The sequence below is a fragment of the Bombina bombina genome, chromosome 8 (assembly GCF_027579735.1).
Source record: "Bombina bombina isolate aBomBom1 chromosome 8, aBomBom1.pri, whole genome shotgun sequence".
Lineage (NCBI taxonomy): Eukaryota > Metazoa > Chordata > Amphibia > Anura > Bombinatoridae > Bombina > Bombina bombina.
In genome coordinates this window covers 255,132,865-255,157,083 of record NC_069506.1, presented here as the reverse complement: position 1 = coordinate 255,157,083, position 24,219 = coordinate 255,132,865, and the positions used below count along the sequence as shown (strand labels likewise).

At 38.6% G+C, this 24,219-nt stretch overlaps 1 protein-coding gene across 3 annotated transcripts in view; it reads right to left on the bottom strand.

Annotated features, from left to right (window-relative positions):
* LSR (lipolysis stimulated lipoprotein receptor) overlaps positions 1 to 24,219 on the bottom strand; it is a 115,062-nt gene that overhangs the window by 75,305 nt on the left and 15,538 nt on the right. The window contains exon 4 of one of the 3 annotated variants that reach the window (XM_053691256.1): positions 10,859 to 10,915. The exons of the other annotated variants lie outside the window; for them this stretch is intronic. Coding sequence (XP_053547231.1) covers positions 10,859 to 10,915 — 57 coding nt within the window. The remainder of the gene's footprint in view (positions 1 to 10,858; positions 10,916 to 24,219) is intronic. 3 annotated transcript variants of the gene reach the window in all.

The window sequence follows — 24,219 nt, the reverse complement described above, 5'->3', positions numbered from 1 at the left end:
GTCCAAGGTGCTGTCAAAGCATCTATCAGAACCGCTCCCGGATCCCTGGATCTGGACCCGTAACGAGGAAGCTTGGCGTTCTGTCGAGACGCCATGAGATCTATCTCTGGTTTGCCCCAACGTCGAAGTATTTGGGCAAAGACCTCCGGATGAAGTTCCCACTCCCCCGGATGAAAAGTCTGACGACTTAGGAAATCCGCCTCCCAGTTCTCCACTCCCGGGATGTGGATTGCTGACAGGTGGCAAGAGTGAGACTCTGCCCAGCGAATTATCTTTGATACTTCCATCATTGCTAGGGAGCTTCTTGTCCCTCCCTGATGGTTGATGTAAGCTACAGTCGTGATGTTGTCCGACTGAAACCTGATGAACCCCCGAGTTGTTAACTGGGGCCAAGCCAGAAGGGCATTGAGAACTGCTCTCAATTCCAGAATGTTTATTGGTAGGAGACTCTCCTCCTGATTCCATTGTCCCTGAGCCTTCAGAGAATTCCAGACAGCGCCCCAACCTAGTAGGCTGGCGTCTGTTGTTACAATTGTCCAGTCCGGCCTGCTGAATGGCATCCCCCTGGACAGATGTGGCCGAGAAAGCCACCATAGAAGAGAATTTCTGGTCTCTTGATCCAGATTCAGAGTAGGGGACAAGTCTGAGTAATCCCCATTCCACTGACTTAGCATGCACAATTGCAGCGGTCTGAGATGTAGGCGTGCAAAGGGTACTATGTCCATTGCCGCTACCATTAAGCCGATCACCTCCATGCATTGAGCTACTGACGGGTGTTGAATGGAATGAAGGACACGGCATGCATTTTGAAGCTTTGTTAACCTGTCTTCTGTCAGGTAAATCTTCATTTCTACAGAATCTATAAGAGTCCCCAAGAAGGGAACTCTTGTGAGTGGAAAGAGAGAACTCTTCTTTTCGTTCACCTTCCATATATGCGACCTTAGAAATGCCAGTACTAACTCTGTATGAGACTTGGCAGTTTGAAAGCTTGAAGCTTGTATCAGAATGTCGTCTAGGTACGGAGCTACCGAAATTCCTCGCGGTCTTAGTACCGCCAGAAGAGCACCCAGAACCTTTGTGAAGATTCTTGGAGCCGTAGCTAATCCGAATGGAAGAGCTACAAACTGGTAATGCCTGTCTAGAAAGGCAAACCTTAGATACCGGTAATGATCTTTGTGAATCGGTATGTGAAGGTAAGCATCCTTTAAATCCACTGTGGTCATGTACTGACCCTTTTGGATCATGGGTAAAATTGTCCGAATAGTTTCCATTTTGAACGATGGAACTCTTAGGAATTTGTTTAGGATCTTTAAATCCAAGATTGGCCTGAAAGTTCCCTCTTTTTTGGGAACCACAAACAGATTTGAGTAAAACCCTTGTCCTTGTTCCGACCGCGGAACCGGACGGATCACTCCCATTAATAAAAGATCTTGTACGCAGCGTAGAAACGCCTCTTTCTTTATTTGGTTTGTTGACAACCTTGACAGATGAAATCTCCCTCTTGGGGGAGAGGATTTGAAGTCCAGAAGGTATCCCTGAGATATGATCTCTAACGCCCAGGGATCCTGGACATCTCTTGCCCAAGCCTGAGCGAAGAGAGAAAGTCTGCCCCCCACTAGATCCGTTCCCGGATCGGGGGCCCTCAATTCATGCTGTCTTAGGGGCAGCAGCAGGTTTCCTGGCCTGCTTGCCCTTGTTCCAGGACTGGTTAGGTCTCCAGCCTTGTCTGTAGCGAGCAACAGCTCCTTCCTGTTTTGGTGCAGAGGGAGTTGATGCTGCTCCTGCTTTGAAATTACGAAAGGAACGAAAATTAGACTGTCTAGCCTTAGGTTTGGCTCTGTCTTGAGGCAGGGCATGGCCTTTACCTCCTGTAATGTCAGCGATAATTTCTTTCAACCCGGGCCCAAATAAGGTCTGCCCTTTGAAAGGTATATTAAGCAATTTAGATTTAGAAGTAACGTCAGCTGACCAGGATTTTAGCCACAGTGCTCTGCGCGCCTGAATGGCGAATCCGGAATTCTTAGCCGTAAGTTTAGTTAAATGTACTACGGCATCCGAAATAAATAAGTTAGCTAACTTAAGGGCTTTAAGCTTGTGTGTAATCTCATCTAATGGAGCTGATTCAAGTGTCTCTTCCAGAGACTCAAACCAAAATGCTGCTGCAGCCGTGACAGGCGCAATGCATGCAAGAGGTTGCAATATAAAACCTTGTTGAACAAACATTTTCTTAAGGTAACCCTCTAACTTTTTATCCATTGGATCTGAAAAGGCACAGCTATCCTCCACCGGGATAGTGGTACGCTTAGCTAAAGTAGAAACTGCTCCCTCCACCTTAGGGACCGTTTGCCATAAGTCCCGTGTGGTGGCGTCTATTGGAAACATCTTTCTAAATATCGGAGGGGGTGAGAACGGCACACCGGGTCTATCCCACTCCTTAGTAACAATTTCAGTAAGTCTCTTAGGTATAGGAAAAACGTCAGTACTCGACGGTACCGCAAAATATTTATCCAACCTACACATTTTCTCTGGTATTGCAACTGTGTTACAATCATTCAGAGCCGCTAACACCTCCCCTAGTAATACCCGGAGGTTTTCCAGCTTAAATTTAAAATTTGAAATATCTGAGTCCAGTTTGTTTGGATCAGAACCGTCACCCGCAGAATGAAGCTCTCCGTCCTCATGTTCTGCAAATTGTGAGGCAGTGTCTGACATGGCCCTAATATTATCAGCGCACTCTGTTCTCACCCCAGAGTTATCACGCTTACCTCTTAGTTCTGGTAATTTAGCCAAAACTTCAGTCATAACAGTAGCCATATCCTGTAATGTGATTTGTAATGGCCGCCCAGATGTACTCGGCGCTACAATATCACGCACCTCCCGAGCGGGAGATGCAGGTACTGACACGTGAGGCGAGTTAGTCGGCATAACTCTCCCCTCGTTGTTTGGTGAAATATGTTCAATTTGTACAGATTGACTTTTATTTAAAGTAGCATCAATGCAGTTAGTACATAAATTTCTATTGGGCTCCACTTTGGCTTTAGCACATATAGCACAGATATCTTCCTCTGAATCAGACATGTTTAACACACTAGCAAATAAACTAGCAACTTGGAAATACTTTTCAAGTAATTTACTATAATATGAAAAGTTATAGCATCAAATCTTTGTAAAAAACACAATTTTAGCAAAGGATTTCTCCCATTAGCAAAGGATAACTAACCCTGATAGCAGAAAAAAAAATACAGAAATAAACGTTTTTTATCACAGTCAACTACAATCTCACACCTCTGCTGTGAGTGATTACCTCCCTCAAAACAAGTTTTGAAGACCCCTGAGTTCTGTAGAGATGAACCGGATCATGCAGGGAAGAAAATAAACTTCTGACTGAATTTTTTGATGCGTAGCAAAAGCGCCAAAAAAGGCCCCTCCCCCTCACACACAACAGTGAGAGAGATCAGTAAACTGTCATAAATTAAATAAAACGACTGCCAAGTGGAAAAAAATAGTGCCCAAAACATTTTTTCACCCAGTACCTCAGAAAATTAAACGATTTTACATGCCAGCAAAAAACGTTTAACATTAAATAAATTAAGTGTTATTAAAAAGCCTGTTGCTAGTCCCTGCAAATTAGGCTAAAGTCTTATGCATACAGTATAATTCCAGTGAAGTGCCATTCCCCAGAATACTGAAGTGTAAAATATACATACATGACAGCCTGATACCAGTTGCTGCTACTGCATTTAAGGCTGAGTTTACATTATATCGGTATGGCAGAATTTTCTCATCAATTCCATTGTCAGAAAATAATAAGCTGCTACATACCTCTTTGCAGATTAATCTGCCCGCTGTCCCCTGATCTGAAGTTTACCTCTCCTCAGATGGCCGAGAAACAGCAATATGATCTTAACTACGCCGGCTAAAATCATAGAAAAAAACTCAGGTAGATTCTTCTTCAAATTCTACCAGAGAAGGAATAACACACTCCGGTGCTATTATAAAATAACAAACTTTTGATTGAAGGTATGAAACTAAGTATAATCACCACAGTCCTCTCACACATCCTATTTATTCGTTGGGTGCAAGAGAATGACTGGAGGTGACGTAGAGGGGAGGAGCTATGTAGCAGCTCTGCTGGGTGAATCCTCTTGCACTTCCTGTTGGGGAGGAGTTAATATCCCAGAAGTAATGATGACCCGTGGACTGACCACACTTAACAGGAGAAATCTAAGTATATCACCAACTGATTCCCCTTTATCTATATTTTTACTTACTTCCTCATATAATCTAATTAGATTTGTTTGACATGATCTATTTCTCCTAAAAACCATGCTGATTAGAACTCAATCTTGTTTACACGAATATGCTCATCAATATAATCCCTTATAATCCCTTCAAATATCTTGCCCACTATTGATGTCAGACTAACTGGGTCTATAGCTTCCTGGATCATCCCTGCTTCCCTTTTTGAAGAGTGGCACCACATCAGCTTTACGCCAATCCTGGGGTGCCATGCCTGAGGAAGAGTCTTAAAAAATTGAGTAGTGGTTTGATATCCAAATGACAAATGAAGAGTGTACAGTTCAGGTGGGCAGATACATGATCAATAAGCATTCTCATAGTGATCATAAACAGTCCAAAGTGTACCCAGACCATCTTTCATGTGTAATGCAAACAGAGATGATATAAATCAATCATAAGGAAAAACAAAATAGCCAAAACCAAGGCTGAGGTGACAAATCCATTGAAGGAAGAAACTTGATAAAAGTGAAACTTTTTGAACTTGAAGACGATGGTGAGCCAGTGTAATTTTTTGAAGGACTGAAGAGACATTGTAGAATGTAAAACTGGAGATAGACTGGGAGATTTTAACCACGGGTCTATGAATCTGAAAACATAAGGAAGGTAACATTATTATTATAACCTTATTTGTTATAAATTAACATATACATTCCGTAAAAATGAGGGGTAGGAAGAGTCATAGAAAAGCGAGGGCGGGAAAATATTTGTCTGTCTTTAATAAAATCTAGATTTGACCTACACCAAGGTCAGGATAATCAGAATATCAGAATTTTATTACAAGAACAGAGACTCATATTTTGCTAGTTTAAAGCAAAATAATTATTGTAATAAATGAAGAAACTGCTATATTAACTGGTTTAAAATAAAAGCTGAAGGTGGAATCAGAGGACCACTCAGACGTTTATTTAAAAAAAAAAAAAAAAAAAAAAGAAGGCTTTAGAGGCAGCAGCTCCTCTAAGCGAATGGGCTGAAAGAGTCCTCTACTCCAGCTAAAGATAAAACCCATTTAAAGAATAAAGCAACAGAGAAAAAAAAAAAAATACCTCACAACAGCACTCTTAGTCCAATATACTAAATTGAAATAGTTTACAATATCTATAAACTACCTACTGTGCACAGTGGTCACAAAACTAAACATGTAATAGCAGGTGAGTCAAATCAAATTCCTGTCTATTGCACACTTCAACAGAAGAAAAGGGAAAAACACAGCACGTAATTATGTACGGTATAATAACAGCAGGTACAAAAGACACGGTTATGATAATCAATACTTATCGTCAGCTGTAGGCTAATGTCTGTTAGACTGCTGTCCATAAGTGCCTGGTAACTGCTGACCAAGTGTTCCAGATGGGTCCGCTTATTTGTAATCCTTGGGTAATGATGTTATTAAGTATTGTATTATGCTTACATGTTATGCTTAATCAACTTAGAAATTAGTAGCCATAATAAAAGAAGAGTTTCTTGTATTGTTTATGTATGTGTGTCTCACATTGTCAACATAGGAACCTATATATTCACCGGCCCAATTTCCGGGGGCAGTTGCACACAGTATAGCTTTAAAAAGAAGCGGATACTAAAATTCAGTATACACTAGCCCAGATGAAGCCTAACATTTGGTGAAACGTACGTCGGCATCCGCTCAGTTTGATTCTGAGCATTCCAAGGGAAGACGCTTTGTGCGGTATCAGCAGGAGCCATTTACTTCAGTTTCCGGTCCAGCAGGAAGTGTCAAAGGTGTAGAGGGAGACGCTGTCAGGACAGCTACATTTGTCTGTGCCACGGCTTGCGTGCACTGGGATTACCCGGTCTTCGGCTGTGGGCGCTTGTTTGCCAGCTCCTTCCAGGATCACCTTTGCTTTGTTTGGGGAACATCATTACCCAAGGATTACAAATAAGCGGACCCATCTGGAACACTTGGTCAGCAGTTACCAGGCACTTATGGACAGCAGTCTAACAGACATTAGCCTACAGCTGACGATAAGTATTATCATAACCGTGTCTTTTGTACCTGCTGTTATTATACCGTACATAATTACGTGCTGTGTTTTTCCCTTTTCTTCTGTTGAAGTGTGCAATAGACAGGAATTTGATTTGACTCACCTGCTATTACACGTTTAGTTTTGTGACCACTGTGCACAGTAGGTAGTTTATCGATATTGTAAACTATTTCAATTTAGTAAATTGTATATTGGACTAAGAGTGCTATTGTGAGGTATCTTTTTTCTCTGTTGCTTTATTCTTTGTATATTACATACCTTAGCACCGATATTATTTTATATCCTTTGTCCTAATACATAAGAAGACCTGAGCATAGCAAACATTTGAGTTGATAAAACCCATTTAACCCACCACGCAATGGTAGAACAGGTTTGTGTAAAGGAACATGAGAAATTAGGTGGTGAGAAAAAGGGGATAAACCAAAAGGGAGAAGTACAACTAATTCTTTAACACAGTTGATGAGACATAGTGTAAATATATCAGGAAAGAAGGGATTGGAGACAGATTGAGAGAGACATTTAGTTCTTTTTGAGGATGAACACCAAAAGGAGAAAACATTTTCAAGTCATAGTCAATTGCTCTAATATCAGAAACTCTTCGAAAACTGACAGAATAGCTCATTTAGACACTCTACAACTCAAAAAAATGTTTTTTGTTATGTGAATAGCTTTGAGTTTACAAAGGAATGATGACCAATAGCCGTTATTAATGGGAATGTGTCAAGCAGAAATAGCAGAATGAGCTAGATTAATAGAACGATAAGTGAGATCTGATTCAAAAAAGTAAAGAGGTAGTTAAAGGGATATTATACACAACATATTGGCTATTTAAAAGGACAGTCAACACCAGAATTTTTGTTGTTTAAAAAGATAGATAATCCCTTTATTACCCATTCCCCAATTTTGCAAAACCAACACTGTTATATTAATACACTTTTTACTTCTGTGACTAACTTGTATCTAAGCATCTTCTGACCGCCCCTAATCACATGACTTTTAGTTATTATCTATTGACTTGCATTTTTAGCCAACTAGTACAGTGTCTGCCACTAGCCACGGGCGTGATCACAATGCTATCTTTATGGCCTACAAGAGCTAGCTCTCCCCTGCTGTGAAAAGTAAATAAAATAGAGGCGGCCTTCAAGGGCTTATATATGATCATATGTGCCTTCCTAGGTTTGCTTTCAACTAGAATACCAAGAGAACAAAGCAAAATTGTTGATAAAAGTAAATTGGAAAGTTGTTTAAAATTACATGCCCTATTTGAGAAATGAAAGTTTTTTTTGGACTTGACTGCCCCTTTAAATAAAGCGTTCAAAGATCATCTAGTTTAGCAATTTTGCTGCTAAAATGACAAACCTTGCTTTCACTGCATATGAATATGTCTGTCATACACACTAGTTAGAGAGCTAGGGTTTTCCCCTAACTAGCGTCCTTACAGCCAGCTTTCATGCTGTAGCTGTCTGTGTAATGTGAACACATTAGAAAAACTGCAGATATACACAAACTCAGCCGTTTCTTCCTCTCTGCATTCTGCAGACACCAAGCTGAACGTTTCACACACAGCTCTGTAAACTGATCTCAGGATCATATTTCGCAAAGGTGTGTGTGTAAAATGTTCAGCTTACTAAAGTAACCCTTATGCATCTCATCTGGGAGCAATTTGTCCTTTACTAGATGAAGATTTCGCACACACCTCTGAAATATGATCTTGAGATTGTTTAACAGAGCTATAAAACTCCAGTTTGCTGTAAAATTGACAAGATCTGATAAGAAATAGCGATACTTTTCTCCAGACCGGGGTGAACCAAATCTTTGGTAGCCGACGATAATTTTGATCTGGTGTCCATTTTAACAAAAACGGATTTGGGAGACTTGTTTCTGGCAAAACTCTTTAATGCAAAATAAACAAGGAGTTCTTTGCAATTGATATAAAAGGTTAAAATCTGTTAAAGTCTACGTGCCTCCTGTGATTTAAGGGATGCAACGGGCTATCCAGTCTGAGTTGCTGGCTTGGACTATCATCATGTCTGGGTAAGAACCGAGAATGTCTCCTCCATACAATTTTTAAATTTGGTAAGGGCTATGTAATGAAGGGAGGCATGAAAAAATACTTGGATGGGGTGTGACAGAAGCTCACTGAGGCAAGCTAATGATCTTATAGGTTAAGTATTTTTTATATATACAGTATATACTGGATTCAAATACTATTTATGTCAGTGAACAGCAAAAGAGGAAGTCTGGGTACACTTAGAATGGTATAGAAACACTATTTGGATGTTGATAGAAAATTACACTAGTCCCAGAGTAAATTAAAAATTACCCAATTCTTATGTTCAGCACTAAATTGCCAAGAAAATTACATTTTTCACTCACTGCTTAGGATGTAATTAACTGATGTTATTTATATTATTTGAACTGATCATGAATACCGATCATAAATAATGAATCCTCGTAAAAAGACAATAATAAAGAAAATAAATCTTGCTCTCAAGGTACACCAGGTCTACTTACAGAATAATCTGTGTTAATTAGCATAATTCGTATTTTTCCTCCTCAGTGGCGACTACCATAATAGTGTATACACTAGGCAGTATTTCATCTATCAATCAGCCACTGTAAGCTTCAAGATCAGAACTGAGAGCACGTCTTGTCTTAAATAGCAAAGTTGGGCATTAATTTTATATTCAAGTATACCACAAGGGCCACATAGCATGTTATTGTATTCAGTTTTAGGTCTCTTTAAAGTTTTACATGAATACAGCTGTAAGTGTAAAACAGATTTTAAATTATAAAAACACCACCAAGAAAAACAATTCTGAGCAAGAACCTTGCTATTTCAATACCGTCTTGTTGAATGCATATGAATTTGAAAATGTAAAATAAGTAATATGTTATATATTACTCCTACTCCATGTAATCTGCTGGTATTTTCCAAATAAAAGGATGATAATTGTACGAAAAAGATAACGCTGCCCTCAAACAGTTTATGTAGGTGGAAAATTCATGAAATTAAACTCCTTCAGAAACAAATCTATAAATGCACCAAAAATAAATGTATATGGTTCGCCCACTTCATAATTTAATAATTTTATCTCTAAATACTTTTCAGGTATAACTTCCCATACTAAACCTCAGAAAAGCATTCTGAGCACAGTAGAAAAATCAATGTATTCAACTTTAAAAATACCATCCATCAAATACAGAATTGCATATTCAAGTACATAATAAAAAACAAAACAAAAGAAGACAATGCAATTGCCCTTACTGAATTTTAAATATGCAGTAGATTTTTTTCTGACAAATTTCACAATTTACCAGCCCTCTGTATCAAGTGACAGCTACCAGCCAATCACAGACTCATATACACTGAATACTTGCACATGCTCAGTAGTAGTTGTTGCCTCAAAGTGTTCATATGAAACAACTGCACAATTTAATAATGGAATTAAATTGGAAAGTCTCTTTAAATTGTATGCTCGATCTGAATCTGAAAGGTTAATCTTGATTTTAGCATCCCTTTAAAAATGCAAACAAAAACTCCATCATGAAAACTGTAAGTGAAGGCTGAAAAACATATTGTGGTTTTCCTCACAATCATATTAGATAACTGTGTCTTGTCTTATATCCTATGTTTTGAATTAATAAAAAGTAGACACCTAGGCTGACATGGTCAACATAGGATCAGGTTTCTCTGTAAGTAGGATGGATCAGTTCAGACAATCTTGCCCAAACCTGAGCTCCATTGTGGTAGTGAAGCATGTATCCAAATAAAACCAGAAAGCATTTAGACAAAAGACTAAACTTGTATTTTTGAGAAGGCCATTGACAAGAACCAATACGGAACAATTGAAATAAGTTTGCAAATGAAATTAAATAATTATCTAACATTGATATAAGCACATTTTATATAAAAATCACTGAAGCTAAGGATCCTAGATTAATTTTTGCAAGCATTGTGGGAGCTTGACAAGTTTAGATAGGCGTGGTTCATTTATACCGATAGGCAATGTTGCTTTTTGGACTAATTTGCAAATGCCTAACTCAAACCATGAGGTTTAATATAGAAACCAAATCTGTAAGGAAAGCACCGCTAACAGAGTTGTGTAGGATTTTATTTCCATTTCCTTGTGGATTTAGATATAGTTAAAAAGGGACAGGAAACCCCAAAATATTTCTCTCATTTCCAATCTACTGGCAGCTAGATGGACGCATCTAGTTAGCCACACACAACAGAAAATGTGTGCAGGCACCAATCAGCACCTAGCTGCCATGTGTAGGATATGTGCTTATTAATTTTCAACAAGGGCTAGCAAAAGAACAAAAGCACGTTTGAAAATAGAAGAAGTTTAATTTTGACTTTCCTATCCCTTTGTATCTTATCACTTGAGATACATTTTTAAAATACCTTTAAAATTAGTTTCCTAATCTCCAAATAGGATTTTATATTCAAGAGAGCTAAGGAACTTTTTACTTTGGTTTTAAATAAATTTGATTACAGCATCAATATTATTCTAGGTTAAAGGTCACACAACTGTCAAAAATGACCATGGAACAATTACCTTCCATGTTCCCTATCTGAAAGTCTGGTAATATTTCAGTTCTGTTTGATGTTATACCTGGGGAACAAGAGAGAAAAAAAAAGGCGTTACCAATTATAGGATTTCTCTTTAGTTGAAAACCGTGAATAAAAATGAAGATGCAAAGAAGGCAGAGAACGTTGAATGGGCTTATGTTTAATATTGTTGCATTTATCACGAGAAGTCTCTGAATTAAAGGGTACAACTACAGTAGTATGGTTACTATTCACTCTGCTATTGGCGCATTACAGGTTCTGGATATTAAAGATCTGGCTCTTCACAATGGGTGCTGCCATCTTGGAGCAGACATATTCTTGTACCCCATGACAGAAGTTATGAACAGTGGCATTGCTTTCTTTTTGACAGCTGTACCTTGTACATCAGTTGATCTTACACAATAGAGTGGAAGCTTTATATCTGAAGTTTTTTAAAAACAGTTTAATAGTTGCATAAAAAAAAAAAAAACAGAATTTATGCTTACCTGATAAATTACTTTCTCCAACGGTGTGTCCGGTCCACGGCGTCATCCTTACTTGTGGGAATATCTCTTACCCAACAGGAAATGGCAAAGAGTCCCAGCAAAAGCTGTCCATATAGTCCCTCCTAGGCTCCGCCCACCCCAGTCATTCGACCGACGGACAGGAGGAAAAAACAAGGAGAAACTATAGGGTGCCGTGGTGACTGTAGTTAGAGAAAATAATTCATCAAACCTGATTAAAAAACCAGGGCGGGCCGTGGACCGGACACACCGTTGGAGAAAGTAATTTATCAGGTAAGCATAAATTCTGTTTTCTCCAACATTGGTGTGTCCGGTCCACGGCGTCATCCTTACTTGTGGGAACCAATACCAAAGCTTTAGGACACGGAAGAAGGGAGGGAGCAAATCAGGTTACCTAAACAGAAGGCACCACGGCTTGCAAAACCTTTCCCCCAAAAATAGCCTCCGAAGAAGCAAAAGTATCAAATTTGTAAAATTTGGCAAAAGTGTGCAGTGAAGACCAAGTCATTGCCTTACATATCTGATCAACAGAAGCCTTGTTCTTGAAGGCCCATGTGGAAGCCACAGCCCTAGTAGAGTGAGCTGTGATTCTTTCAGGAGGCTGCCGTCCGGCAGTCTCGTAAGCCAATCGGATGATGCTTTTAAGCCAAAAGGAAAGAGAGGTAGAAGACGCTTTTTGACCTCTCCTTTTACCAGAATAGACGACAAACAGAGAAGATGTTTGTCTGAACTCTTTTGTAGCTTCTAAATAGAATTTTAGAGCACGGACTACGTCCAAATTGTGTAACAAACGTTCATTCTTTGAAACTGGATTCGGACACAAAGAAGGTACAACTATCTCCTGGTTAATATTTTTGTTGGAAACAACCTTTGGAAGAAAACCAGGCTTAGTACGCAAAACAACCTTATCTGAATGGAACACCAGATAGGGCGGAGAACACTGCAGAGCAGATAACTCAGAAACTCTTCTAGCAGAAGAAATAGCAACCAAAAACAAAACTTTCCAAGATAACAACTTAATATCTATGGAATGTAAAGGTTCAAACGGAACCCCTTGGAGAACTGAAAGAACTAGATTTAAACTCCAGGGAGGAGTCAAAGGTCTGTAAACAGGCTTGATCCTAACCATGAACAAATGCTTGAACATCTGGCACAGCTGCCAGTCGTTTGTGTAGTAAGACAGATAACGCAGAAATCTGTCCCTTTAGAGAACTCGCTGATAATCCTTTATCCAAACCTTCTTGTAGAAAGGAAAGGATCTTTGGAATTTTGATCTTATTCCATAGGAATCCCTTGGATTCACACCAGCAGATATATCTTTTCCATATTTTTTGGTAGATTTTTCTACTTACCGGTTTTCTGGCTTGAACCAGAGTATCTATCACAGAATCTGAAAACCCACGCTTTGATAGAATCAAGCGTTCAATTTCCAAGCCGTCAGCTGGAGGGAGACCAGATTTGGATGTTCGAATGGACCCTGTACCTTTGTGAAAATCATTGGAGCAGTGGCTAACCCGAATGGGAGGGCCACAAACTGGTAATGTTTGTCCAGAAAGGCGAACCTTAGGAACTGATGATGATCCTTGTGGATAGGGATATGTAGATACGCATCCTTTAGATCCACGGTAGTCATAAATTGACCTTCCTGGATTGTAGGTAGAATCGTTCGAATGGTCTCCATTTTGAACGATGGAACCCTGAGAAATTTGTTTAGGATCTTTAAATCCAGAATTGGTCTGAAAGTTCCCTCTTTTTTGGGAACTACAAACAGATTTGAGTAAAATCCCATTCCCTGTTCCGCCGTTGGAACTGGGTGTATCACTCCCATTTTTAACAGGTCTTCTACACAATGTAAAAATGCCTGTCTCTTTATTTGGTTTGAGGATAAGTGAGACATGTGGAACCTTCCCCTTGGGGGTAGTTCCTTGAATTCCAGAAGATAACCCTGAGAGACTATTTCTAGTGCCCAGGGATCCTGAACATCTCTTGCCCAAGCCTGAGCAAAGAGAGAGAGTCTGCCCCCTACTAGATCCGGTCCCGGATCGGGTGCTACTCCTTCATGATGTATTGTTAGCAGCAGCATGCTTCTTGGCCTGCTTACCCTTGTTCCAGCCTTGCATCTGTTTCCAGGCTGGTTTGGTTTGTGAAGCATTACCCTCTTGTTTAGAGGATGCAGAATTAGAGGTCGGTCCGTTCCTGAAATTGCGAAAGGAACGAAAATTAGACTTATTCTTGGCTTTGAAAGGCCTATCTTGTGGGAGGGCGTGGCCCTTTCTCCCAGTGATGTCTGAGATAATCTCTTTCAATTCTGGCCCAAAGAGAGTTTTACCCTTGAAGGGGATATTAAGCAATTTTGTCTTGGAAGATACATCCGCTGACCAAGACTTTAGCCAAAGCGCTCTGCGCGCCACAATTGCAAACCCTGAATTTTTCGCCGCTAATCTAGCTAATTGCAAAGCGGCATATAAAATAAAAGAGTTAGCCAACTTAAGTGCGTGAACTCTGTCCATAACCTCCTCATACGGAGTCTCTCTACTGAGCGACTTTTCTAGTTCCTCGAACCAAAACCACGCTGCTGTAGTGACAGGAACAATGCACGAAATGGGTTGCAGAAGGTAACCTTGCTGTACAAAAATCTTTTTAAGGAAACCCTACAATTTTTTATCCATAGGATCTTTGAAAGCACAATTATCCTCGATAGGAATAGTAGTGCGCTTGTTTAGAGTAGAAACTGCCCCCTCGACCTTAGGGACTGTCTGCCATAAGTCCTTTCTGGGGTCGACCATAGGAAATAATTTCTTAAATATAGGAGGGGGGACAAAAGGTATGCCGGGCTTCTCCCACTCCTTATTCACCATGTCTGCCACCCGCTTGGGTATAGGAAAAGCGTCGGGGTGCACCGGAACCTCTAGGAACTTGTCCATCTTGCATAATTTTTCTGGAATGACCAGGTTGTCACAATCATCCAGAGTAGATAACACCTCCTTAAGCAGTGCGCGGAGATGCTCTAATTTAAATTTGAATGTCACAACATCAGGTTCAGCCTGTTGAGAAATTTTTCCTGAATCTGAAATTTCCCCATCTGACAAAACCTCCCTCATGGCCCCTTCAGATTGGTGTGAGGGTATGACAGAGCAATTATCATCAGCGCCCTCCTGCTCTTCAGTGTTTAAAACAGAGCAATCGCGCTTTCTCTGATATGTAGGCATTTTGGATAAAATATTTGCTATGGAGTTATCCATTACTGCCGTCAATTGTTGCATAGTAATAAGCATTGGCGCGCTAGAAGTACTAGGAGCCTCCTGCGTGGGCAAAACTGGCGTAGACACAGAAGGAGATGATGTAGAACTATGTCTACTCCCTTCATCTGATGAAACATCTTGGGCAATTTTATTATCTGTGGCAGTACTGTCCTTACTTTGTTTGGACGCTATGGCACAATTATCACACAATTTTGAAGGGGGAGACACATTGACTTTCATACATATAGAACATAGCTTATCTGAAGGTACAGACATGTTAAACAGGCTTAAACTTGTCAATAAAGCACAAAAACCGTTTTAAAACAAAAACGTTACTGTCTCTTTAAATTTTAAACAGTGCACACTTTATTACTGAATATGTGAAAAAGTATGAAGGAATTGTTAAAAATTTACCAAAATTTCACCACAGTGTCTTAAAGCATTAAAAGTATTGCACACCAAATTTCAGAGCTTTAACCCTTAAAATAAAGAAACCGGAGCCGGTTACAGTTTTAACCCCTCTACAGTCCCAGCTACAGCCTTTGCTGCGACTTTACCAAACCCAGGGGGGAATACGATACCAAATGAAGCCTTCTAGGAACCTTTCCAACAACTTTCAGATCCACACACATGCATCTGCATGTCTTGCTCTCAACAAGTAACTGCGCAGTAATGGCGCGAAAATGAGGCTCAGCCTACAACTGGGAAGGCCCTTCCTGACTGAAAAGGTGTCTAACTCAGTGCCTGACGTTAAAAAACGTTCCCCAAGCTTATAAGTGTGAATTTCAAGCATAAACATGTATAAAATGCTCAAATAAAGCAATCGATTTTGCCCATAAAAGTGTCTACCAGTTTTACAGCCCATATTAAGCCCTTTATTCTGTTTGAGACTAAGAAAATGGCTTACCGGTCCCCATGAGGGGAAATGACAGCCTTCCAGCATTACACAGTCTTGTTAGAAATATGGCTAGTCATACCTTAAGCAGAAAAGTCTGCTAACTGTTTCCCCCAACTGAAGTTACTTCATCTCAACAGTCCTATGTGGAAACAGCAAACAATTTTAGTTACTGCTGCTAAAATCATCTTCCTCTCACAAACAGAACTCTTCATCTTTTTCTGTTTCAGAGTAAATAGTACATACCAGCACTATTGTAAAATAACAAACTCTTGATAGTAGAATAAAAAACTACAACTAAAAACCACATACTCTTAACCATCTCCGTGGAGATGTTGCCTGTGCAACGGCAAAGAGAATGACTGGGGTGGGCGGAGCCTAGGAGGGACTATATGGACAGCTTTTGCTGGGACTTTTTGCCATTTCCTGTTGGGGAAGAGATATTCCCACAAGTAAGGATGACGCCGTGGACCGGACACACCAATGTTGGAGAAATACAAATGCTCTCAGGAATAAGAGTAATGCAGAAGCTTCAAAAAAACGTACAGCTCTTGCTCTATATTGTACAAGCTAAATTAAAGTGCATGATGTGGCTTGACAATATTGTGCACGCTAAACTAAAGTGCATGACATTGTTTGACAATGCCACTGATTGTAAATGCGCAATACTTCTATTACAGGATGCGAGAATACTAAAGCTCTAAAATGGTGGCGCCTAGTGGGAAGATCAAGAGTTTCACTAACCAGCATAAGGGGTTAAAAAAAGATAATGGCTTCAAAGAAATATGTAGGTACCGAAGGAAAACACTAGCATGGCGAGTACTAACTATTCTATTTTAGTTGTATCCAGCAATGTCCCTTTAATTCATTTTAGAAGGAAGAGACATTCTGATGTAAAAATTACATGCTCTAACACAGAGCAGGTAACATCTGCATAACTGATCCTCTGCAAAGGGGTTAAACACACAGATAAAGTGCCAAAACAAGAGCCACACATTCTGCAGTACCCGAGCAAGAATCTGCCAGTGAACCAAACACTCACATGTCAGTTTCCCGCTTGGGAGATGAAATTATGAAGCGTCCAAGCGGAACTTTATCTATGGTGTTTAACCCCTTTTACGGGGTAAAAACATTTTTAGTTAGTTTATGCCATTTTTGCATTACTGATGCCAACAAATAAGAGCAAGTCATTTCTGCATCAGAATGTTGCTTTAAGTACATAAAATTTGACAAAGACCCATAGAACAGAATTCTGAATGGTAATCTAACTTATCATAATAACCACTGTTTCTACAATTGTCAGTCTTGAGTAGAAGATAGCTTTGGGGCCCATAATAGTTAACGAGACGCATAAAGCACAAAAACTTGGCACTGCCACTCATGGTGAGAGAAAACGAAATCCAACAAATAACTCCAAAGTCTGAAAAAAAACAGCAAGAAATGAAGAGATCCAGAACAGATCCCAAGCACAGGTTCTCACATTTGTATAAATTGTGGAAGCCAGCCAGTGAAGCAAGGCATTATACATTATGTCACTGCAAGAGCAAGGAATAGAGTGCATTTCTTGATACATATGTAGATATATGTAATCCAAATCTAATGATTGTGATCAATGGTGCCACACTGCAAAACTGTAGGATAGCTGTGTCTGAGCCTCAGAGCTACTGTACAACACTATCAGTTGGACTGCATACTTAAATATCACAGTCGCTAGATTTTATAGTGAAGATTTTTTCGCGATTCAACATTCTTTTTCTGGGCTGCAATCAGCTCCCATCCAGGTCACTGACCATTGTGGATAAGCAAGCACTTCCCTTCCTTCAACTATTCCCTATATCATTAATTTCTGTATCCCCTGGAAGGTTCCAAGAGTTAACATTTCTAGTACAGGCCAGAAATAGCCTGTTTTGTAACAGAAGAGTTTAAAACATTCTCAATCAAATGTGAAAAAGCAGAGAGACATTTAAAGTTTCTGAAGTTTATTAATGGAAATGAGAAACTTAAAGGGACATTATATAGTACTACACAGTGAATGCTTGATCAGCGCAAGAGCTCCTTTATATCTGTCTAACTAACCACAGCAAAGGAGATATGAAAAACATTGTGCAAGAGGTACATCACTAAACCGAAGATGTTGTATAATAATAATTGCAGTACACAGGCATGGTCTTTAACAGTTCAAATCGCATGAAGGATTCCTCCTAAGCATTGGCTGCACTGGAAAGTTTTAAAAAAACTATATATACGGGGGGGTGGGGGTGGTAAGACATACATACACCTGCATACATACAGCTTTATAAATTTCATACATTCATATATTATTCATACACACAATATATACCAGGGCTTGTCAAATATGTTCAAAATCTAGGATATGACATTAGGACAGAGCCACAGATGTTCTTTCATGATTATTATTATTATGAATAATAATAATAATAAATATAAACATAAGCAATACATATCCTAAGTGCACTAAACCACAGTAAAGTCAATAAATATAAAAAATACCAATAGGTCTATTTTGCAAATTTTCTTGGTGACTTGCTGTCCCAATTCCCCCAAAAAAGGCAGCCAACTACCTACAGCACAGAAGATAACCCATAGTATCAAGCTCACATTACACTATAAACCCACTAATCAATAGCGGGACACCTCATGCAATATCATCAATCTTTCATTCTTGTTTACAAGATATTAGCTGCACCTCTTTGTCTAGCTTCTTAAAGGAGAAAGTTACAGATGCACTTTAAAGTTACATAAGGGCAATATCCTATTTTCTCACTTTAAACCAACAAAATATATCCATTATGCCTAACTTGGATTTAACAGCTATTTTGAATTCTTATCTGGTTATAGACACTAGAGGTCACTGTTCATCTTCTGATAAGTGCAATGAGAATGCAGGGATACCAATCATGGTTTGCTAACATTACACCTAGACCAGTGGCGTATTTAGGTTCTGTGCTGCCCTAGGCATTCAAAATTTTGCTCTCCCCCACCCCAACCCCCCAAGGTTTTAGGCCTTTTTTGACCATAATATTTCTTGGTCGGGTGTAATTTGACTTTTTTTTCCATGTTCACCAGGCGTGCAAAACACTTGCATACACCCAGATGGGTTGAATTAGCATGTGTACACAGATATAGATATATAAGATTGGGGTACAAGCTGGTAAGCAGGAATAACTTACTTCATGACATTACATAAAGAATAGAAGGAAACCTTCCTCAATAGCATAAAACTGTCATACAAATACTATTGAAAACTGTTTTTTCTTAAAAAAAGGAATATATTTATATTTCTGGAAGAAACTACGGTATATAGCAGAGCGCCTGACTTTCATTATTGATATCTCTTTGCACCATACCTTTTACAGTGAAGGGTACACTGTGTCAATTTCTAGGCAGCCCGCTGTTTCATTTTAGTTTTCTATTTATAGAAAGGGGACTATTATTTGTGAGTTCTGTATATGCTACACAGAAAGATTTTGAGTTCAACTCAATATTAAACACATAATCACATATAGGTATCTAACTATACTAAACATATACTCACAAATAGAAGCATATATACAATACCATCACTTGAGTTTTAGTTAGCGCTGGTGCTTTCTCTCTCTCTCTATCTAGAGATATGTTGTTTGATTGGTTCTACCCGTTACTACTTATGGGTTGTAATGTCAGGTACTTCTTCTACTCATGGCCATAACTATGAAGGGCAGAACTAATGTTAATTTAAATTTACAATGCTTTTATATTATATTTAGGCAATATATTATCAATATGCCTAAATGCTGTTCTTTCAAAAGGGATTACAGAATATGTTTAATAACTATAGTCATTTAGCCTTAGGTCATATACCTAACCTATGCAGTGCAGGCAGTCTTTAGCCACTTTCCTTTATTTATATTTGCAATATCATGCAAATAAATTTTTAAATAAAAACAGCCCTGCTGCGCAGCTAAAGACATCCTAACACAGATTCAAACGAGAAACCTATTAGCCTTAACCTCAGGGTTAATCTGATAGTGGCGTCACATGGTGCTAACACACTGCGTAAACTTGGGAGAAGAGTACATTGATCCGTTATGTGACCAGTCACCAGCTTTATATCCAGAAAACGACTGCGGTTAGTACCACACTTAAAAGTCAGACCGGATTAGTCCAGCTCAAAATTAGGAAACAGCGAAAAAGAGCAAACAAATAATTACATCAGTTCAGTATATATAGAACAGTAGATAGTATAAGCAGCTAAGGCTTGCAATACCCTAAATATACGGTACAATGAACTTCCAGAAACACTTCATTCTTTTTCATGGTTTCCTAATTTTGGTACTAACCGCGGTCGTTTGCTGGATATAAAGCTGGTGACTGGTCACATAATGGATCAATGTACTCTTCTCCCAAGTTTATGCAGTATGTTAGCACCATGTGACGCCACTAACAGACTAACCCTGAGGTTAAGGCAAATAGGTTTCTCGTTTGAATCTGTGTTAGGATGTCTTTAGCTACGCAGCAGGGCTGTTTTTTTTTTAAAAAATTATTTGCATGATATTGCAAATATAAATAAACTCTAGCACTGTTGTCAGACTGAAGTCTGAATCCTTACTGGGGGAATCACCTGCTTGCTGTTCCCGAACTTCCTGCATCTCACATCCGTATTAGAGCAGAGTCAGGACCCGCAATGTGCAGAGTCAGGAAGGCGGCTATTGGTTGACGTTGTTACGTGATGTCGGCAACAAGCCGGACCGAGTTTAACATTTTTTTAAAGTATAATACTCCCTAGTGCAGCGGCTGGGGGCAATGTAAAAAAATGCCGCGCCCCCAAATCTGCCAACCTAGACATGGGCCTTGTGTGCCTAGGCCTTAATACACCCCTGACCTAGACTGTAATAATCATGTATTTTGGTATTATCATAATCATTATTTTGGGGTTGGGAATAAGGAAATCCTAAAGACAACATTTAAAAGGGGACAGTAAGCAGTTTGAAATATAAAATGTTTAATTATGCACAGTAAAACAGTACAATTTACGTTCATTATTTATTTTGTTCCCCTTTCATGCATTTTAAATACGAAAATTATGGACTTTATGTCCTAAAAATTGAAGCTTTACATGCCAAACCTTGCTACATCTGTCTCCATAATTTGGAACGTATCTGATTATTTCTGATGAAGCTAAATAGATATTTTTCTTAACACAAGGACTGTGGAAGTGACCGTGTCTGACCATTAAAAAAAAACAAAAACAATTGCAGACAGCAAACACTTAAAGGGATAGTAAAGCCAAATATTTTCTCATGATTCAGATAGATCATGCAATTTTAAGCAACTTTCTAATTTACTCCTATAATAAATTCTTCTTTGTTCTCTTGGTATCTTTATTTGAAAAAGCAATAAAAAAAGAATAAAAAAAAAAAAGCTTTGGAGCCGGCCCATTTTAGGTTGAGAACCTGGGTTGTGCTTGCTGAATGGATGGCTAAATGTAGCCACCAATCAACAAGCCCTATCCAGGGTACTGAACCAAAAATAAGCCGGCTCCAAAGCTTTCATTACTGCTTTTTCAAATAAATATATCAAGAGAACAAAGAAAAATTATTACTAGGAGTAAAATTAGAAAGTTGCTTAAAATTGCATGATCTATCTGAATCACAAAAGAAAATATTTGGGTTTACTATCCCTTTAATCTGTTCTAATGTTCAGACTCTGCTGATATGTTAATATACTAGACTGCAATCACTGTAGCTAAGGGGTGTTTTTTTTTTATAGTAAAAAGACAGTAAAGTAAAAAATGTCTTAAAAATATAAGTAAGGATCAGTTATTGTTAAAGGGACAGTTTACTCAAAAATTTTCTCCCCTTTAATTTGTTCCCAATGATCCACTTTACCTGCTGGAGTGTATTAAATTGTTTACAAGTAGCTCCTTTACCCTTATATTGGCATTTGAAATTGTTAATTTAACATGTGGTATCCCCACCTATTCTGAAAGTTTGTGGCCGCGCGTACCAGCTATAGATAATCTTTGTAAACACAGCCAGCAGAAGAAATTACACTCCCAGTGTGATAAAGCAGAGATAAGATAGTAAAATGTTGATTTTCCATTGTTCTCTCAAAGTATTGGTGATTGTTTTAAGGACAGATATAAGATAAAGAAGCAGGTATATGTGCACAATGTGATACAGTAATGAGATCTGATTATACCTACAAGCTCAACCTATTTTATTAGGCTGTGGCTTCAAAACACAAAATCCGAGCTTTAATATACAGAAATAAACCTTAAAAAGCTAATTTTCATACATTTTTTACTCTGCAGTTGGTAAAAAAAGCAATTGTAAACACATTAAGGGAAAAACTATTTTACAGTATACTGTCCCTTTAAAGTTTAAAAGTATATATTCACTGCACCCGACGACATTTAGCAGAATATAATTTTGTTTTGTGGATTAAAAAAAAAAAGTTAAAAAGGGATATGAAAGTCAAAATTAAACTCAGGATTATATCGATATAAAATGTTTAAGGAAGGCACTCTCCGGCATTGACTCAAAGCAACTTTACCACATGAACTTTCAGGGTTTGCAGCATCCTGAAACGTTCACATACGTAAAGTTAACTTTCTTGAATGTATTATATATACTGTACTGGGTTAGAATGCACCCCGGGAGCTGAAAATAGTCAGCGTGTGCTGGGTCTATTAACAAATATATACTTCTATTATTTATGGGCAGCTGTGAGGAGCACTTTGTGTATCCTCACAAGCTGTTCATAAACTATGGCGCCTCCTGGTGGAGGTACATAGACGATATTTTTGGCGTATGGAGGGGTGACATTGAGAGCCTATTATTATTTGTAGATGATTTGAATAGATCAGTTTTGGGTTTAAAATGTACTTTGACGGCCAGTGAGGTTTCTGTTAACTTCTTAGATACAGTAGTTTACAAAGAGAGGTTTTCTTAAGACTGACCTATACACTAAACCAACAAACAGAAATAGTCTTCTCAGGTACGCCAGCCATCATTCTCCAAATGTTTTTAAAGATTTACCAAAAAGTCAGTTCTTACGGGTTAAAAAGATAGTCAGAGACCCTGAATTATGCAAGGATAGACTGGAGGAGATGGGTAATACATTTAAGAGAAGGGGCTATCCCAATCACTTAGACAAATAGAAACAAGAGGTTATGCTTCAAAAGGCACCTGTTCAGAGAAGGGACAAGAAAGGTTGATCTTCATAAGTAAATATAATCATATGAGTAATAAAAGTAACCGTATTCTCAGAAGACACTGGCATATTTTGAAAGAACTATTCAGGTAGACATGACTAAGGACCTAATGTAGGTCTGAAACGTTGTTTATTTTCTAGTGGACAGTGGCACAATAAAGGTCTTTTTACATTAAACTGCCAAGGTTGGAACACCTTTTTTCCTTTGGAGTTTCATGTGGAGGAGGTGGCTGCGTCCTGGCTCCCGTGCCTAATTGTTGGTTGCTGTTCCCCATCTTTTGCATACTTCTATTAGCAAATATACTTTGATCTTTTGGTATTCTTAGTTGAAAAGCATACCCAGGTAGGCTTAGGAGAGTGCACATGTATAGAGCATTATATTACATGCGCCCTCCTGAATCTACCTAGGTATGCTCTTTAACAAAGGATACTAACTAGTTATAGAGGGAGGTTAGCAAAACTCAGGTAAGCTTATGGTTTAAAATGACAACTCTCACAAGTATAAACTATGCACCTTTTCTAAACATCATGATACATGTGTTTTATTTACAAATAAGTATGTTATATTGCTTAAATCAGAGAGGACAGAAATCAGCTTCAGATAAACATGCATCTTCACAACTGTCAGATGCCGGATGAGTTACACAGATGGGCACTGTTTCAAATGGGAAGAGGTAGCAGATTGGCATGTGATCATAGCCAAATGATTTACTATAACATTATTATCCACTTGACTGCATATAAGCACCTGCATAGTTCATTAGCACACACCTTTTATAGCACTAGGGAGGTAGAACTGAATTATTAAATGCATACAACCCATGCCCAGCAGGTCATTAAAAGGATTATAAACGTGTTCTCTATGGAGTTTAACAAATATGCACACGAGTTAATATTGTCATATTAAAGAATTTCCCCTTACAGTTTTCTTAAAACAAAGCCTATAAGTAATAAAAATAAAAAACTTATTTCTCAAACAGTTATAAACGACAGCCCACAAAATAGGGCTGTCCAACAAGCATTCTACCAGACCAATCTCAATCATTTAATTAGCATATTAAAATGTCTCCTCAACGCATGCACGTTTTAATCCCTGAAGATTATTGCCAAGTCTTGGGATTTGTTTTTAGCCGTTCACACAATGCTGGTTAGTCTAAGGTAAATTCCAAATATGTATCTGTATGCAGCATATTAAATACTTATGCTCATTTTTCATGGGTTAATCCTTATATACTTACAACAAATCCAATGCCTCTCCCCCTCTTCTGCACGTGACCACCGTTCCAGTGACTGACGATTGGCTTTGTATATATTTTTAGATTCATGATGACCATAAAATGCTGCTGTGAAATGTAATCTTTCATAATAGTGGTCCACCTAGGTAGTGAGGTAAACTCTACCATGCTTACCACTTGCTGTTAAAGGGATATAAAAAGGCTAAAAATGTATAATTTCTCACTGTCTAGATTAATATGTGAAAATTAGCCCACGC